A 19,912-nucleotide genomic window follows, 5' to 3' on the forward strand; every position below is an offset into this window, starting at 1 on the left:
TTTTTTTTTTTTTTTTTTTTTTTTTTTTTTTTTTTTTTTTTGGAAACTCAGTCTGACCAATAAATCTTCCTTTCAAAATGTAGAGTTTCCCCCTCTCAGAACTTTTAGCAAATGAACATAATTCCTGTGCCAGAAATAGCATATCTTCACTTGACAATTGCTTGCCTTTAGCATTGCGTAAAGTTTTTTGGAATTACATTTGGAATAATATTATTCACAATCAGTTTTGCAAGAATGCATTAAAAAAAAAAAAAGAAAAAGATACACAACACACTGCTATTTGCTGTGCACAAACAGAGCAAAAAGGTGATCCATGTTCCCAAGCAGAGACCAGCAGCAGCATTTGAATTCAAACCCAAATAGGAACACAAGGAAGTAATAAGGCATGACTGCTTGAAGTGATAGGAACCAGATGTTTAAGTGCTGGTAGATGGTTGTTGATTTATGCCATTGAAATCCTGGAAGAGCCTGAGACTTCAGACATCAAAATCATGACAGTTTTGTGTCTGAGAAAGCTGTTTACTTCTTGAGAAATTTGTCGTCTCTTCTCGTTAGCTTTCTAAGTGTGCCTCAGTCATTTTTTGCTTTGCAATCAGATGGATAGAAGAACAATGTTATGCTGTCAGAGTTTTACTGCCACTCATGTAGGATGATTTGCTTAATTCATCACATGAATAAAGGCAGAATCAGTCCTTTTTCTGCCACAAAGTTATCAGTATCATTTCTCTAATTAATATATGGCATCAAGTATAATTTTACCTCTTTCCTTCAAGAAAACTTTTATTAAGTAAATTACAAAATTTAGATATGGACTACAGCTGATTAATTTCGAGGCTGATTAATTTTGAGGCTTTTTCAATGACTTTTCAGTCCCTTGCTAACCTGCAACATGTGATCAAACGTATTTTTAATTGTTGTGGAACCCTTTACTTACACCTGTCGTGTACCATTCATAATATCAGATCTTGCTCTTGCTTGTGTAGCATGTTAAACTTTTAGCTGAAAGGATGAAAGGTGGAAGATTCAGCTTGTATTTGCAAAATAATTCTAGAATGGGATCAGTTTGGTTTACTTTTAAATTATTTTTTTCAAAGGCCTTTCGTTATGTAAGCTATATAGATGTATGTCTAGCACCTACATATTTTGAAGGCCAACAGGCAGGAGAGATGGAGAGGTTAATGAACAGATTTTGTAGCTTAAGTGAGGGTGACAATAAATAAACTGTTTTCAGTGCAAAATTGTTATAATGTTTTTATGGAAAGAAATAGAAAAATAAGTAATTAGGAAATCTAAACTGGTTTAGATGTGTATCATCCAATCTAAAATCTTGCCTCTTTTAATTTAAAATCATTCCTCCTTATCCTGTCACTATAAGACTGTGTAAAAAGTCAGTCTGCCTCCATCTTTTAAGCTTCGCTCAAGTACTGGAGCCTTCTCTTCTGAGCTTTCTCTTTTGCAAGCTGAACCATCCCAGCTCTTCTCCACCTGTCTTCAGAGAAGAGGTACTTCTGCTCTCTGATCATCTTCTTGGCCTTCCCCTGGATCAGCTCCAACAGTTCTGCACCTTTCTTTTGCTGAGTGCCCAAACCTAGATGCAGTACTCAATCCAGGTCAGGCCTCATGGAGGCAGAGTAGAAGGACACGATCACCATCCTGTCCCTGCTGGCCAGCCCTCTTTTGATGCAGCCCAGGATACGATTGGCTTTCTGAGTTAAAAGTACACATTGCAGGCTCAAGTCCAGCTTTTCATCCACTAGGACCCAAAAGTCCTTTTTGTCGGGGCTCCTGTCTGGGAAAGTTCTCCTCTTCTGGATGGCATTCCTTCCTTCTATTGTGTCAACTGTACCACGCATCTTGGTGTCATATGCAAACTTGCTGAGGATACGCTCAATCCCCCTGTCTGTATCACTGATGAAGATGCTGAAGGGCACCAGTCCCAAGATGGGCTCCTGGAGTGTACCACTTGTAACTGGCCTCCACTTGAAAAGAGAGTTACTGACAACTGCCCTCTGGTTGTGACCACCCAACCAATTCTTTATTCACCAAATAGTCCAGCTTTCAAATCCACATCTGTTCAATTTAGAAAACAGTTTATTTTGTGCAGGACCACATCAGGAGCCTTGCAGAAGTTCGTGTAGATGTCATCAGCTACACTTCCTTTGTTCACTGATGCTGTCACTTCATCGTAGAAGACCTTCAGATTGGTCTGGCATGATCTCCCTTTGATAATACCGTCCTGGCTGTCTCAGATGACCTCTTTATCATGTATGTGCCTTAATGTTGCTTCCAGGAGGATCTACTCCATTACTTCCCCAGGCACAGAGGTGAGGCTTACTAGCCTATAGTTCCCTTGGTCTTCCTTTCTCCCTTTCTTGAAAATGAGAGTGATGTTTTCCTTTTTCCACTCACCAAAGACTTCACCTGAGAGCCATGATTTTTTTAAATACGATGGAGAGTGGCTTGGCAACCACATCAGCCAATTCTTTCAGGACCCTGGGATGCATATCATCTGCCCAATAGACTGATACACATTTAGTCTCATGAGACAATTTTGGACTTGCTCTGCTCTTACAGTGGGAGGGGTTTTGCTCCCCCAAACCCCACCTAAGGTACAGGATAATGAGAGGTGTGGGAAGACTGACTGCCAGCCTTCTCCATCTCTGTTGTAGCCAGTTTTCGCTCCTCATTTATCAGAGTGGGCACATTCTCCTTTGCCTGTCTCTTCTGATCAACGTTTCTACAGAAACCCTTTTTGTTATTTTTCGCATCCCTTGCCAGGTTTTGTTCCTCCTGCACCTTGGCTTTCCTGATCCCCTCTCTGCATGTCCAGACAGCATTCCTATATTCTTCCTAGGCCACCCATCTCTGCTTCTGCTGCTTATGCTTTACCTACATGTGCTCCTGATCCCTTCTGCATCAGCTTAATTTCTTAACTTTATTTATGATCTAATTATCTTATAATGGAATAAATTAAATTTTAAATGAATATCTATTCTACAGAGAATATGTATTTTCTAAAGATCTAAGTAATATCTGTTAGTGATCCATCTTTCAGAGACTAGAATATGCATGATATTAGCTGAAATATCCTGAGTATTAGTTATGATGCCACATGGTCCTAGATATCCCATATGTAATGCTTCCCATCCTAGTAAGATTTTAGCCACATTGAAAATGCATATTATAAGAATCTAATTCAGTAAAGTTTATTTATGCTGTTTTAAGTGAAAATCAGAATAAAGCAGAGAAGGAAGTAGTTTTTTTTTTAATCACTAGGAGTAATTAAAAACAAAACAAAAGAAAACAGACAAAACCAAAAACAAAACCAGTAAAGTACTTCCCTAATTTATTTTTTCAGAAGTACTAAACAGGGTAAGTTTTTTTTTTCCTTGCAGAGAGACAAATCTGGATGTCCTACTAACCATTACAGTTGGTTCCTTTACTGTGAAGTAGAAAGTGAGTGTGGATCATACTAGGGTCTAAGCTAGGGGAAAACATAGCTTAGCAAAGGTAAGGAGGAAGAATCTTAATCTCTAAAGTCTTGAGTCTAAATTGCTTCTGGTGACATGCTGTAGACACCAAAGAATGGCGTGGGTTGGGAGGGACCTTAAGGATCATATAGGGAGGGACCATAAAGTTCACCAGCGTGGGAGCTGCTGAGCAGAGGAAGAAGGCTGGTCAGGTGGACTGAGCAAAATCAAGGTTAAGACCAGTAATGTACAATTTCTGTAACATTTTTCTCTGCCATCTTTCAAGGGTTTGTGCCTTTATTATAGCCATACAAGTGTTTACAGTCTCAAGCAATATTTGTGACCAATGTAGCTTCACTGTAGGATTCGGGCAATTAAGTGTAATTTTATTGTTGTTGTTTTGAGAATGAATAAATGGCATTTTAATCTAGTATTTCCATTCAATTGGAAATTCCTTGTTACAGTTGGGGTGGGCCACATGACTTACGAATACAGCTGTGGGAAACATTTTGAGAAACTTTTTTGTTTGGGTTGCAATTGCCAATTTGTCAGGGATTTCAAAGAGATGTCTTGTATTTGAAAAAGAAAAGAAAAAGAGAAAAAAAAATGCTACACTGGAAATCAAACAGATCTACTGAAAGACTGCTGCTGATTGTTTATTTGTTTGTTTGTCTGTGGCCAACATCTCTAGCTCCTCAACTAAGAGGATCTGTAAAGTCTCAGCTCCCCCACTCTTAGGCCTGAAGCTCAGGTTTTACAGTCCTGCAGAGCCCTGACAGGCAGACCACCTCGGAGCTGGGCAGGGACTGGAAATTCTGCTTCAGAGGGAATCGCAGCAACAAAAAAGCTGCATGTTCTTCCAGACTGGAACTAAATCAAATATCAAAAACTTCATATATTCTGCCAATAAAGTTACCGTACTGGGCATAACTTCTAGCTATGACTTTAGAGTCTATTTTTGAATAATTTGTTCATGAAGTTTGCCTTTTGTTCCTATGCCTTGAAATTCCATAGCTGTTTTTGTCCATGTGAGAACTGCACTGTCAGACCATTACAAAATCCAGTAAATAAGAATTAGAAATCTCCAGGAATGTAGCTTGATATCCTTGCCTTACCAGCATGCACAGCAAAGCAGTCCAAGCATCATATTAATGTATTCAATGCCATTGATCTGTAAGATATGCAGAGCTTCCCATGCTGTATATTTTTTATAGAGCTTTAATATACCTGGGCATGCCTTTTACGTGCTTCTGTTGGACGAGAAATAGAATTATTTTAGAGGCTTGGATTATTTTGGGAAAGTTTCCTTTCCCCTTAGAAAGTCCTGCAACTTTATTCACAGTGAGCAGCGTTTTCAGAAAACTGATGGGTATGTTTATGTCTTGTGTTTATATCTTGTGTGTAGTCTGATTTGTTTCTCTTTTTTTTTTTTTTTTCCTGTTCTCTGCTGTTTGTTACAGGTGGTAGTGGTGGGAGGGCATTAAGCCTCAAGCTCTACTGACAGTGCTAGCCCATAGAACAGAGCTGCACATTAGAGGAGTGATGACAGGGGACCTGTCTCCTTGAGTGGGCGACAGATGTAGTAGAGTTTAAAGTCTGCTTGCTCAGAATTTTTCTGCAGGAAGGAGGAGACATTTTTTCAGCTCATTCAATGAAATGGAGAGGAAATGATTTTATGAGCAGCAGAACTACCAAAACTGAGTTTCCTTCTTCATTGTCTTTCTTCTCCTCTTTATTGCAGTACACTCTGTTTCTCACTGTCCTCAGTATGTTGAGTCCATGCCATATTTTCATTTCTCCCACAGCGTGACTCTCTGAGCCTCCTTCAGTATGTTGGACTTGTTTGAGCAATGATCAGCAAATGCTGATGTCGATTGGCCATAGGATTGTGGGTTCTTAGTGTCCAGAGCCTGACTTCCCTTTTCCATTAATGGGAGGTGCTGACTGGATTCTTATCATTCTCTGTTTAGTCTCCAGCTGTGATAATGCTTACCAGATTGAGTACTGTGGCAAATGTAGTTGAAGTTATGCATTTACTTCAAAAACTATTGTAAGAAACTGCGAGGTAGACAGAGAGTTTAATTGTATTACACATATTACCTTAACTATTAAACAAGTCACCTAGACATTCTGCCTATGCCTAAAAAATATTTTCACTCTGTGAAATTTCGTGAATGTCCACAGGAACCTCTTTCCACGTGATTAGTACAAGTGCTAATTGCCAAACCCAGCTGTACTATCTGTTCTTAACTTACATGTGACATTCTTCTCCCATGCTTCTGTCAGCATGACTCAGGTGCAGTGTTGTCGCAGCAAACTGGAGGAGCACTACTGTTCAGATGGGATTGAATTTGCCAGCGTGCGTGAGGAGTGTGACTCACACATTGATGAAAATTCCACCTGTGAAGCTGAGTACTTTAAGGTGAGATATCAGAGCTACTCCTGTTCATCTCTTCAGAAATTATATTAACTAGATTAGTATTAAGGTTGATCCCACAGGTCACTGTACTCAGTCCTGATGCATGTAAACAGTTCTTCCCCACCTACGCCTCTTGTCTCAGTTAAGACAGTGAGCTTTGTGCTTCTTTGAGAGAACAGTCCCTCTTTGGGCAAAGCAGTCTACTTAATTATATTTTAGTGAAGACAGATGGTAAATACAAAAGGGTGGAGAGTCTCAAATGGATAATTGGCTAGGAAACTACTTTTGCATCAACACAGTGTAGGAAGGGATGGGTATGAAACTCAGACTCATATCAGCTTCAGCTTCCATTAGTTTCATTGCCTAAGATGGTGGTCCTGGGGGCAGGACTGAATAAATCCTCAAAGCGCACTTTATAATTTTAATTAGTGTACATATCTTTAGATAGCTGACTTTGATTTACAATATGAGACATCTGTAAGCTTGTAATAACAATATTTGATACTAGAATAAAAATGCCTATCAGTGGCATCTTTATGTGTTCTATCTCCACCTTTATTACTGTCTCTCCTTTTTTTAAAAAAAGAAAGTAATCATAGTCTTACCATTCTGTAGAATGTTTTTGGAAGAAAGTTCTATCAGTAAGTCTGAAACTTTGACCATGACCCAGTCCCGGACAGTCTGGTCCTGTTATAGATTTCATTCAGTGATGGTGAAAATGTGAGAGTGATTTTACTACTTCAGACTACTCAAAAATGCTGAATGTTTTGGTATCATAGAATCATTGAGATTGGAGAAGACCTCCAAGATCATCCAGTCCAATTGTCCTCCCACCACTCACTGAACCATGTCCCTTAGTGCAACATCTAAACATTTAGTGAACACCTCCAGGGACTGTGAGTCAACTACTTCCCTGGGCAGCCCCTTCCAGTGCTTGACCACTTTTTGTGAGAAGTTTTTCCTAATACCCAAACTGAACCACCCCTGGTGCAACTTGAGGCCATTCCCTCTTGTCCTATTGCTGCTTATGGGGAAGAAGAGGCTGATCCCCACCTCACCACAACCTCCTGTCCTGTAGCTGTAGAGAGATATAAGATCTCCCTTGAGCCTCCTCTTCTCCAGACTAAACAATCCCAGTTCCCTGAGCTACTCCTTATAAGACTTGTGCTCCAGACCCCTCACAGCTTTGTTGCGCTTCTCTGCTCAGAAGGGCCTGAAAATGAACACAGTTCTCAAGATGCAGCCTTATCAGTGCCGAATACAGGAGGAGAATCACTTCCTTGCTGCTGCTGGCAACACTATTTCTGATACAAGCCAGGATGCCGCTGGCCTTCTTGGCTACCTAGGCATACTGCTGGCTCATGTTCAGCTGAGCACCAACCAGTATCCCCAGAGTCCATTTCTTCCACACAGTCTTCCAGCTGCTCTGCCCAAAGCCTGTAGTGTTGCCTGGGGTTTTTGTGGCTCAGGTGCAGGACCTGGCACTTGGACTTATTGACCTTCATCCCACTTGCTGCAGCCCAGCAATGCAGCCTGTCCAGATCCCTCTGGAGGGCCTCCCTTTGTTGTCATCTGCAAATTTACTGAGGGTGCAGTCAATCCTCCTGTCCAGGTCATCAATAAAGATATTAAATAGGACTGGCCTCAATAGCCACCCATGGGGGAGTCCAGCTCCCCAGCTACATTTAACTCCCTTCACCGCCACTCTCTAGGCCCAGCCTTCCTGCCAGTTCCTTACCCAGCAAAGTGTGTACCAAGCCACAGGCTGCCAGCTTCTCCAGGAGAATACTGTGGGAAACACTGTCAAAGGCTTTGCTGAAGTCTAGGTAGGCTACATTGGCAGCCTGTCCCTCATCCACCGGATGGGTCACTCTATCACAGAAGGAGATCATACTGGTCAAGGAGGACCTGCCTTTCATGAACCCACACTGGCTAATAATTCAGTTTAAACAAAACCCATCTATATTATATAGAGGATGGCAGAAAATGTCTAACTCAAAAATAGCATTGCTCTCTGAATGGACTGAATGGACCGTGTTCCTGGCAGTAAGACCCCACTGATGGTGGGGCTGTGAAGTAATTCACATTCTCTTTGTGAGTAGAAGAATTGTAACATATTCTGTTGAGTCTGGCAATGGCTCGCCACAGACTTTTTTGCACATACATCACGATTTCTTATTCATGAGATAACAGAACCACAGAGGGGACATCTCTCACTTGTTGACCACGAGCAGGATACGCCCTGCTCTGTCAAGGGCAGGTACATAGAGATTCTTGTACCATTAAGAAGCTTGTCCGTATGAACATGGACAATATGGAAAACATTTGGAATATGGAAAAAATATTTAGCCCTCTATTTCATCACACTGAGAGACAAGGAATGAATGAACAAGGACTGGGATGGCAAGTACTCTGCTGATTCAAGTGCTTGCTGTTAGAGATATGTTTATAATAGCAGTACAATTGTAAACACATGACAAAGCACAACTCTAAAACAGAATACAACTGTTCAAGGAAAATCACTTTCCTATCTATTGATTGGTGTTTCCATATGTTGTCTTGTCAGCATGAGGAAGAAGTATTAGTGATTGTTTTTTTTAATAAGTACAGGCTTCTTTAAAGACGTCAGGTTTTTATGTTGACAGCTGTGTTATTAAATAAAATGGACTAAAATAAGCTGGGCCTTGATCTTTAGCCCAGGGAATAAATAACTCTGCATAGTTCATGTCACGTAAGTGAAGTCTTCCCCCAGCAAAATGCATGTGTATAGGCAGTTGTGAACATTTTCTGACCTTTGTTAAACCCCAAAATATGCTTCAGGGCTGTCCAAGAGAATGTCAGTAGTCACTAGAGCTTGCTAATACTTAAATGGTAGAGAAGATTGTGGGCTAATGTCTGAGCCCGTGTTCTGTCCCTGTTTAATTTGGTTGTATAAACATTATCAGTGATATGTAACATTTGTGAGCAACATTCTGTTTTCTGTTCCCTAATACAAATATCAACATGCACATGTCTAGCTTTAGTACTAATATTGTAAATAATCTATTTAATCCAGGATGGTAAATTTTTTGCTGATATTATTTTGCACCTGATTATCTGGGTTCAGTTAGTATTTTTGGTTATTATACTCTGCTGTGGTAAACTGACATTCACATCAAGCTTATCTCACATGGATTTGGATCTCGTTTTGCCTAGGATGGTCCATTTTAGTTTAGTTTAAATAGCACAGGAATTCTTTTGGGTCTTTTGTCTCCTTCAAGAAAACAGAAAGAGTGGTTTGGTATTTCATTTATTAGAATCAAAGAATCATAGAATTACAAGATTGGAAAGAACATACAAGATCCTCTAATCCATCCGTCCATCCATTATCATTGCTGCCACAAGCACTAAACCATATCTCGTAGCTCCTCATCCAGATGCCTCTTGAACACTGCCAGGATCACTAATCACTGTTAGGATTACTGGATCAAATGAGGCAGCTAGTTTTGTTTTGAATCAAAAACTTGCCACTGGAAAGAAGATAAAAAGGCCATGTTGTGAAAACATTTCCCTCAAGTTTTGTACTTTGGCTGTAGGGATAGGTTATAATGGACATAATTCTGCTTCTTCAGGTTTTTGGTATTACAACTTCTCTTGCCTTAAAAAAATGAATGCAAAATTAATAATAAATCTTTAAAACATTCCTCAAAAGATTGTGAACAAATGCAGGTTTTACTGCTGATAGAGGTGATTTAGAAATGGAGTTAGGAAAGCTTCTACCTGTGCAGCTCCTTGAAAGGAGAGAAATTTGTAGATATTTCACGTTCTTTAGGATGCTTAGATATCTTCTCCAAATCATAGGTGCTTTCTTTTTCCAAAGATCAAGGTTCATTTTTCTCAAATTTTGACAAAAATATTTTATTTCTATATATGAGTTGAGCTTAGCATTTTCATTACTTTGGCCTGCTGAACATAGTTTTAATTTCTGTTCATCTCTTCAAAAATTCTGCAAAATTCCACTGAATTGCATGTATTTTTTCTGACCATTTCTCATAGCCATCTACAGATTAGTCCAGATTTCAGCAAGTGAGAGACCTCTTGTGGACAGACATAAAAAAAAGCAGTGTTAGTATACGGTTTACTCTTCAAGTTTTGGTACCTTAAACAATGACATAAACAGTAAAGATCATTATCAAATGTAACTAATCAAGAAAAATTATCAGAGACAGAAATTTCAGATGATTTCTAGTCAAATGAAAATAAAACTTCAGACTTTTCGTAAGCACCTGTTGCTGGACTTAAATATATATGCAAGTTCATTTTCATGTTCTTAGACACTGGTTATTTTTCACTCAATGCAGTCAACACCAGCTATCAGGACAGTACAGTAAATGCTCATTTCTAAAACAAGTGGCATTGCAGCATGTACTTGTTCCTTTTGGTGAGAGGGCAAAATACAGGAGCAGTGGAGGGATCATAGGAATAAAGGTGGGACACAGCTTTCAATCACAGAAAGTATAAGGTTGAAAGGGGCCTCTGGAGGTCATCTGATCCAATCCTAGTGTGAAGATCAAGTCATGTCTTTGATGCTGCATGGGCTTTTACAGTTGAGAGGCAAAGCAAAGATGTTTGAGACTATTATTAGGATCACTTAAAATGCAAAAACTTAAGAGGCAGAGAAAATGTGGCATGCAGTGGTTCTAGCAAATTAGTAAATGCCTCTAGACAGCTGGCAGCCTTTGGAAAAAAGCTGCAAATACATTAAGAACAGAACTAATACTGACTCTAGGCTGCATTTCAGTCTAAAGGATTAAAGACTATAAAAATAAATTAACAACCGTGGAAAAAATTAGTGTGAAAAAGAAAATATTGAAATTAATTTTATCAGGGTAGTGCTATAATGACATAATGTGTGTTTTAGTGACATAATGCCTTGTGTCTTGACGTAATGGAGTGCTCAATTAATATCAATTAAACAAGCTTTATTGCTGCTATCTTACCATTCCATGATGGAAGAACTGAAAGAAAAAAGGAAAATTAAATGACTTTTTGAGTTTGCAGATGATGTCTGTAGAGGATTATGAAAGTATACATCATCTTACTTCTGTAGCTGAACAAGGAATCTTAGGCTTTAGAACTTCCAGTACAAAATATTCTTGGGTCAGTAATAAAAGCCACCTACATTAAACATCAGTTAAGAAAATATTTGACTCTTATCATGTCTAGATAATTTTGCCATGGTACATGAACCTAAATTATTATTATTATCAAGACTTTAAATCAAGATGGATAGTGTTCAGTTAAAATAAATGTAGGCTTGAACAAATGTTTCAATGCATGCAATTATTTTAAATGAGGATTCCGTTTCTCACAGACACTGCGAGACATAGCAGGTTCTGCAGCTGAAGATTCACATTAGCTGGAGACAGAGATTTTTTAAGTAGGTGCTGTCTCAGCCTGAAGGAGATAAAGAACATAAGGTTATTCAGCACTTCAAGAACTGCAAGATAAATGATCAGTCCCTACAAAAACATCCAGAGGAACTCTTCCCAGTTTGAGCATTCTGTGACAAGACAAATAATTAGATGTGAGTTACTTCATACACCTAACGTTAGAAGCCAGTGAGGATATCCAGAAGGGTGTAATAGGACAGTTTGGCAAATTGTCAGCTGTAATTCAACATTTGGTTGTCAAAAATACATAATCTTAAGCCAAGCAATCTTCAGCTCAGTTTGAATTTCTGTATTGTAAAAAATGTTTGCAAAAATTGGAAATCCACCAAAATTTTAGACATGTTTAAAACTTCGAGAAGGATGCCTCAGGAAAGTATTAGACAAGTTAGGCAAAATAAATATTCAGAAATGTGGGAATTCTTGAAAAAAGAGATCAAGTCTTTATTTCTAACATAATCCAGAATATGAAAATATCCCAGACATTTTGGTGATGAAGAAGAGCATCTGCCACTGAAAAACAACAACAACAACAACACCAAAAAAAAACCCCAAACAAATAAAACCAACGAAAAACCAACAAGAAAAACCAAGAGAAACCAAGAAAAAACAAGGAAAAATTTTTAAATTATTTTACCTTCATGATACTCTGTGCTTTAAATGAGCATTTTACTGTCATGTAATGAGAAAAACATGCATACGATGCCCTCTATGGGAAAACTGAGAATATAGGCAGGTCCAAAGTAGTGAAAGTAATGCAGTGTAATGTAGTGGTTAACTTCTTTTCAGTAAGTGAGGTGCTTAAATTTACAGAAATCTGGTTTGCTGTTTATTTGTTTATTCCATCTGCTCTGTTGATGTTGCAGGCCACTCTTCTTTTTTCAAGGGAAAAAAGAGTCTGGAAGAATAATAAACTTAATAATAAGAGATTAAACCTGGTTTTCACGTGACAGTAGCAGTTAGCAGATAACAATTCCAAAGAACCAAATATTTTTGCCACTTTCTAACAGCTAGAAAGAACAGCAAATAAGTTAGCAGTGTCTCCTCAATTAAAAAAAAAAAAAATGAAATAAATGTACAGAGGAGTAACTTCCCCTGTGTTCACTTCTGTGGTGTATTCCTGGGCTGTAGTTCAGCAAGTCTGGAAGGTGTGGGTCGTGTTTAATTGCTGGAAGTCATGTCAGTACTTAATGCTCTTAAATGATATTAGACAATGTGGTTTGTTTTTCAGAGCTGAGTAGCTTCTTTTTCTGGCCAGTTAAGTCTAGCTTTGGATGAATCATGCTTGGTTGCTTGTTTGTCTGTTAGCTTTGAGAAGGACGCACTTTATTGATTGTGCCCCAATTTAAGGAACTAGAAACAAAAGGGACACGGAGAGTTCCAGCTGTTCACTGGCGTTTGCAACTAGGGTATGCAGGCAGAGAACCATGTAATTCCATATACATGGGTGGACAGTTCTGATCCTCCACAACACCATACTGGTGTATTTGTGTAAAACATTCACATATACACATTATTTTATGAGATCTAGATCCAAGTACTAAGTTTGGCTCTATGTAAGCAGATCCAGAGCTTGCTGAATTCAACTACAGATTAATATATCTGAGGCTAAGTATAGCAGAAATTGTTGAAGAATTTGCAGAAAAATTTTGATCAGTTTGCCAAGGTGAGATAACACTTTATACTACTGAGAAAACTTCTAGTGATTTGTTTGGGGCTAAGATGTGACTCTCTTATATTTTTAAAATAGAAATGTTGTTACTGTTGTCTACTGGGAAAGACTGCCCAAGTTCAAGGCCAGAGCTGTGAACCCAACCTGAAGATAGGATACCAGTGTGGAATTGTCTTCAGAGCTTGTTGTGTGAAGGGTCAAGAAGGCACAGATGTGTCCATCAGTGATGATGCTCCTAAAAAGGAACAAGGTATTTTATATTGCAAATTATAAAAGACTGAGACAGAAAATGATATGGGATAGAAAGAGCACTTGTATTTGAAAGAATTTCTGCTGCAATTCCTCTAATTTGAGATCTCCTTTGACAATTTAATGATGCATGTATATTGGAACTCATTTTTTGTCTAGTGATGGCTGAAATGTATATTCCAAGAAGCTAAACAATTGCCATATGTGTGGAATTCAAATGTTGCTTTTTGTGTGAGACATGTGCCCACAGATTTGAAATGCTGGGAGCACTGATCATTTCTAGACAACATTGTATCTGCATTTATTTGATGTTGTCAGAGGAGGAGGAGATCTAGACAGCAGCATTTCTTGACATACCTAGTCCACAGATCTGAAGAGAATCAGCATGGACATACTGATCTTAACAGACCTATTTTTGTCTTTTTTTTTATCTTTCACTCAACAGACTTAACTGAAACTGCAGAAAAATCATGCTGTAGAATGTTGCCCCCTTCATGGACAGCTGAGCACTGAAAATATGTGCTCTAGCCTGTAGATCATCAGTAGCAAATTATAAAAATGGACTACTTAAACCCCACTGCAACAACTTGCACTAGTGTGCCGGAGCCAGTGTGTTCTCAGACTTGTTTCAGATCTTTGAAATTTTGCTTATGTCAGTGTACATCCTTATCAAGTAACCTTTAGAAATAGCCTGCCAATTTCTTTGTGTACTGCTCTCACAGCAGGGAAATTGCCCTTGTCCATTTGTTCTGGCTGGAGGGTATGTAACTGCAGGGTAGATATCCTGCACCTAGTTTACTGTGTCTATACTAAGAATTTGCAGACTCAAATTATTTGCATGGCAGAAGAAATGTATCAGTACAATAAAATGCAGAATTGCAAAATACAATGTGCAGTATTTCCCCACTTAATTCTGTGGGCAATTGGCAGTTACAAAGACCCTCAATGTGAAGATATCAGCAAGCAGGGCAGGACAAAATTCTCATCACTAAGCTAAGAGACAGCCATGTGGTTGAACATATGTCAGATATCCTGTAAGTCAAAGAATCTGTGTCAAAGACAGGCAGTGCAAACAACAAGAATAGACACCTTTCTTTTGTTTTGTAATACAGCACCTTGTGATTGTATTGTGCAATAGCAAGGCATACAGGGGTTATGCTGCACAGGATAAGACAGAGTGACTCCATGTATGATACCTTCTTGGTCACATAAAGACAAATCTCTGGTACTATGTCCCAAAAGTACTCTATCAAGTCAGACCAGACTTGAGCAAACTATTTACAATAGCTTCTATGTGATCAAAATGCACCCTTATGGCTTGAGGGGTCTGTGTATCAACTCAATCTTCTGCACACAAACTTGCTTCCACATCCATGGTGTTGTATTTTCTTGTAAGTAACCATGGGTTGAAAGGTATGTGGAAAAGTATTGAAATGTGACTAAGCTTCCTATTCAATAACCAGAGAATTCTGAGATTGTGTTTTTACACACACATCACTACCAGCCTACCATTCCCAAAGTATTCAAATTAGTGAGGACTGGGGAAATCCATTAACTAATTCTTTGGCCAAGGAAGGGGATTCAGAGTGTGGATGTATCCAGCCCTTTTATGCCTTTCATATAGGGGAAAATAACGCTCAAGACACATGTATGAAGCAAACATATTGCTGATCATAAAGTATATTTGAAAGAATGCTATAATTAGGTTCCCAAATGTTGGGTGTGGATTTTTTTTGGAATGGAGTCTAAATAAATAACTGAGGTTAATCTGATTTTCATTAAAACTGTAAGTACCCCAAGCTAATATATAGTCAGTGGAAATCAAGCATGCCTCAACAACATGTTTTATGAAAATCAGGTTAAGCTCTGGTTAAAAGCCTAATGGTAAGAACTTGCATTTGAAAATCTCAGCCCATATATAATCTATGATCACAGCATGACTTTCATACTGAATCGGTCAGATGGAAATTGCCCCATGGGCATATGCATTTGAATGTCAAAGTATGAAATAGCTGTAAAATATGTAAATAATGGTTTTTAATTTTGTCCCGTTGTATCCCAAAGCTCTGTTCTGAACCCCATCCCAAGCAGGCAGCTTTTTACTGTTAGAAGAAAAGTGCTTTCTCTTCTACTGCCTCTCTCTCCTCTTTTTAGTTGAAATTTCAAAGGAGGAACTAGACCAAGAAGATCCTTATCTGCATGATGGCTGCAGAGGTAAGTCACATGACTAGTCCCGTTAGCCAGGTCTTTTATGATTGCCTCCAATAAAGTTTAGTAGGCTTAGATCTAGTGATTAGTCAAAACCTTTTGCCTAAGCTAGTTTTGAGTAAAAATAACAGACTGAGAATCCTTTTAAAGAAATAGTAGATCATTATGAGATGCCTCCGTTGTCTTAAAGGAGGGCATTGTCTATCATGATGAAGATAAATCTTACCCAGCTGAAGCTTGGCTAATACATTTAACTTTCATTTAACTTCTAGTTGATAATACCTCTGTTGTGTTACTTATTGAATGCATGGAGTACTCTGGATTCTTCAGACTATATGGATGCTATATTAAATATGAGTGTTTTTCTCTTGGGATGATCAGAGTGATTGGATATAAAATGGGACTTGTTTCCTTTTGAGATGCATCTCCTGAAAAAATGGAAGAAAAGTGTCTAGTGTCCTCATTAATTGAACAGTTCTGTCTCATGGGAAGAATGTGTTGTTGGGGTATTGTTCTGCTAAGTATTCTGATTTACTGCTTGTCACGTGTGATTTATATGTCTATAAACTTAAAACAGCAATGATGTATTATGTTCTACAAGCATTTCAGAACTAAAAAATGTATTCAGGTTAAAATCAATTTAATGGACTTCAATTCCAGTGGAGAGATGATTTACTGTGCTGCATGTTGGATTGCTATTAAATTCTAGAGAGGTTGGAAATGTGTATTAGGTCATTAGCTAGTCAGAGCCAACACAAGTGCTAACTCCTGTCTCTAGTTGCCAGTGATGTACAAGAGATGACATAAAAAATGTGTTACATATTTTCCTAGCATTATTTCTTGATGTAATCTGTTGTTGCATTTGTCAGTTATTCAGCTATCTTCAAGAGACGTATTGTTGTGACTAATTATAAATGAGAGTTTCTGTCTGCAGTATATTTTCTGATAAAATTGGCAAGCTAAAATTACTCGTGATTTTCCAAGCTTCACCAGGGGGAAACTTAAATGTCTTAGGAAGTAGAACTTCCAACAGTTTGTTTTGGAGCACTGTCATGACACACGAAGAAATAAATTCTATTATGCCAGCACCTCAACAATAGATTTTACTTTGCTTCACTGGAGCTCACATTTTTAGCAGAGGTTCGAAAAGCAATTGCTGGCCATCTCAGCTCAAGACTATTCCATGTAGTGTCGTTGCCTTTGCCAGTGCTTTGTCTGAAGAAGAAATTTCCTAGTTTCTGTTAATACCTTTCATTAGAAACTGTGATAATTTTAAAAATTGTTTTCCTTAATTCACTTGAAAGTTTTAGTTAATGATAGCTGCATTTGCCCACATTGGTTGTGCTTATCTCATACTTTTTGTTTAATGCCTATCCAACCATTCCCTTGAAAAACAGAAGATAGATTTGTACTGACAGTTTGTTCTAATATCATCAATACTGTTAAAACAAATAGTAAGATAGGAAGATTGTAACCCTTTTTCTATCCTGAGAATATTAAAAGAAGAAGCACCTTGGTCCCCAGTGACTCACAAAAATAGGTCTCTGCTTCAGTCCCTACCCTCCAGCTTCAGATATGAAGCTTTTACATCTACAGACAGTCGTGATACCAATGACCAGAACCTGCAACAAGAAACCATACCAGCAGCTTGCAGTGGATATCATAAGAAGAAACACTATGTGTTTGTAGTGAATAACTCCCTGTTAAAAGGCACTGAAGCTCCCCTCTGCTGGCCTGACAGGGAGTCTCAGGAGTTCTGCTGCCTCCCAGCAGCCAAGATCTGGGATGCTGCCATCCTAGCATGATAAGCATGACAAAATCAAAGAAGATTATAAAGCCATGGGAACACAAAAGAAGAATGCTGATGCCAACTCTTCAATTTTTCCAGTTGGAGGGAAAGAGGAAAAGCTAGAAATAGATACATATTGTACATCATGTCCTATCAAATGTTGGCTGATGCTGGCATGAGAGTTTGGGGTTTAATGACAATAAGACTTTCTGTGAACATTATAACATGTAAGGGAGGTATGGGATCTACCTGTCTAGAAGATGCAGGGCAATCTTTGGCAGTAGGCTGACTGACTTAGCAAAGTGGGTTTTAATCTGAAGGGGAACACATTACAAACATCTGGAACTCAGCCAGGCCAATCAGAACAGTGACAGATTTTCTGTAGCAGCATCCTGTGACATCTGTGAGCAGAAGGCCAGCCTCCTCAAGGGTTTGTATAGCTATGGAGGATCCTCTTGCATCCCTCTAGGGAAATGTGCATCCTAGACTGTTTTCTTCTCTGAAGTGCCTGTGTACCAATGCATGCAGCATGGGGAATAGACAGGAAGAATTAGAAATCTCTGCATGATCACAGGGCCATAATTCCATTGTGATTGCAGAGACATGGTGAGACAGCTTGCATGACTGAAATGTCATGGATGGCTATGTACGCTTTAGGAAAGACAGACCAGCAAGACGGTGGTAGAGTTGCTCCTCATGTGAGAGAACAACTGGAATACATCAAGTTCTGCCTAGGGATTTGTGTTGAATGAGTGGAGAACTTAAGGGTAAGAATTAAGTGGCAGGCTATTATGGGTGATATTATTACAGGTGTTTACTACAGGCTGCCTGATCAGGTGGACAAAGTTGGCCTTCTACGGATAGCTGAAATTAGCCTCATGATCAGAGGCATTGGTTCTCATGGGGAACTTCAGTCACACTATTGTTTGCTGGAAAAACAGTACTTCGAGGCACACACACAGTCCAGCAGATTCCTGCAGTGTGTGGACAATAACCTTCTGATACAGGTGGTGGAAGAGCCAGTGAGGAGAGGTGTGCTGCTAGACATTTCTCTTTAAAACAAGGAAGGACTGGTTGGGAGTGTAAAGGTTGGGGGCAGCCTTGAATACAGCAATCATCAGATACTGGAATTCAGGATTTTATATGGAAGAGGAGAGGCAATAAGTAGGATTGCAACCCTGGATTTCAGGAGAGCCAATTTTGACCTCTGAACACCTTCTTTGCTTCAGTCTGTATTTCTAAAACTGTCTTTAGGGAATCCCAAACTCTGGAGATAAGAAAGAGAGTCTGGGGAAAGAAAGACTTCTCCTTGGTTGAGGAGTTTCTAGTTAGAAATCATTGAGGCAAACTCTGCATGCACAAATCCAGGGGCCCTCATTGAAAACACCCATGAATATTGAGGGATCTGGCAGAAGTGATTGCCAGGCTGGTCTCTTGGAAGGTCATAGTGAATGAGAGAGGTGCCTTACCTCCATCCCTAGGAAGACGATGGAACAGCTTATTCTGGATGTCATCTCCAAGCAAGTGGAAGAAAATGAGGTTATCAAGAGTAATCAACATGAATTTAACAAGGGAAAATCATGCTTGACCAGCATGGTAGACTTCTGTGGTGTTGTCACCAGCTGGGTAGATGAGGGGAGAGCAGTAAATGTTGCGTACCTTGACTTCAGCAAGATTTTTGGCACTGTCTCTCACAGCATCCTTGTAGGTAAGCTTAATAAGTGTGGGATAGAGGCATGGACAGCGAGATGGCTTGAGAACTGGCTGACTGGCAGAGGGTTGTGATCAGTGACACAGAGTCTGATTGTAAGCCTGTAGCTACTGGTGGTCCCCAGGGGTTGGTCCTGGGTCTGGTCTTGTTCAGCATCTTTATCAATTATCTGAATTAAAGGACAGAGTGCACGCTCAGCAAGATTGCTGATACAAAGCTGGGAAGAATGACTGACACACCAGAAAGCTGGGCAGGCTGGAGCTTCAGGCAGAGAAGAACCTTATGAGGTACAACAAGAACAAGTTCAGAGTCCTACACATGGGGTAATAATTGAAAACATCAGTACAGGTTAGAGGCTGATGGTATCTTGGGATGCATTAAAAAGAGAGCTGACAGCAGGTTGAGAGAAGTTCTCCCCATCTACTCTGCCTTCATGAGGCCACATCTGTGTCCTGTTCTTGACTCTTCAGTTCAAGAAAGACAGGGAACTTCCAGAGAGTGTCCAGCAGAGGGCATCAAAGCTGATCAGGCAGCTGGTGCATTTTCCTTTTGAGGAAAAGCAGAAAGACCTGGGACTCTAGGACTCTTCAGCCTGGAAAAGTCTGAGAAGGAATCTTACCAATGCTTATAAATACCTAAAGCGTAGGAATCAAGTATGTGAGGCCAGGCTCTCTTAGGTGGTGCCTAGCAACAGAAAAAAAAACAAAAACAGAAAAACGAAGTGGGCAATGGGCACAAACTGGGGCATAAGAAGTTCCATACAAACATGAGGAAAAACTTTTTTACTATGAGGGTGATGGAGCACTGGAACAGGTGCCCCAGAGCAGTTGTGGATTCTTCTTGTCTGGAGATATTCAGAACCCACCTGGATGCTTTCCTGTGTGACCTACTGTAGAGAACCTGCTTTAGCAGGGGAGTTGGACTAAATGATCTTCATAGGCCCATTCTAACTCCTACAATTCTGT

The 19,912-nt window shown here is 39.4% G+C and overlaps 1 protein-coding gene across 3 annotated transcripts in view; it reads left to right on the forward strand.

Moving 5' to 3' along the window:
- The window catches only part of FBLN1 (fibulin 1), an 84,270-nt gene that overhangs the window by 16,121 nt on the left and 48,237 nt on the right, over positions 1–19,912 (forward strand). For all 3 annotated transcript variants that reach the window (XM_042835018.1, XM_042835016.1, XM_042835019.1), the window contains exons 3-5: positions 5,757–5,892; positions 13,069–13,240; positions 15,394–15,453. In XM_042835018.1, coding sequence (XP_042690952.1) covers positions 5,757–5,892; positions 13,069–13,240; positions 15,394–15,453 — 368 coding nt within the window. The remainder of the gene's footprint in view (positions 1–5,756; positions 5,893–13,068; positions 13,241–15,393; positions 15,454–19,912) is intronic.

This window comes from Centrocercus urophasianus, unplaced genomic scaffold (genome assembly GCF_019232065.1).
Source record: "Centrocercus urophasianus isolate 14NV4802_14NV808 unplaced genomic scaffold, USGS_Curo_1.0 seq_5, whole genome shotgun sequence".
Taxonomy (NCBI): Eukaryota; Metazoa; Chordata; class Aves; order Galliformes; family Phasianidae; genus Centrocercus; species Centrocercus urophasianus.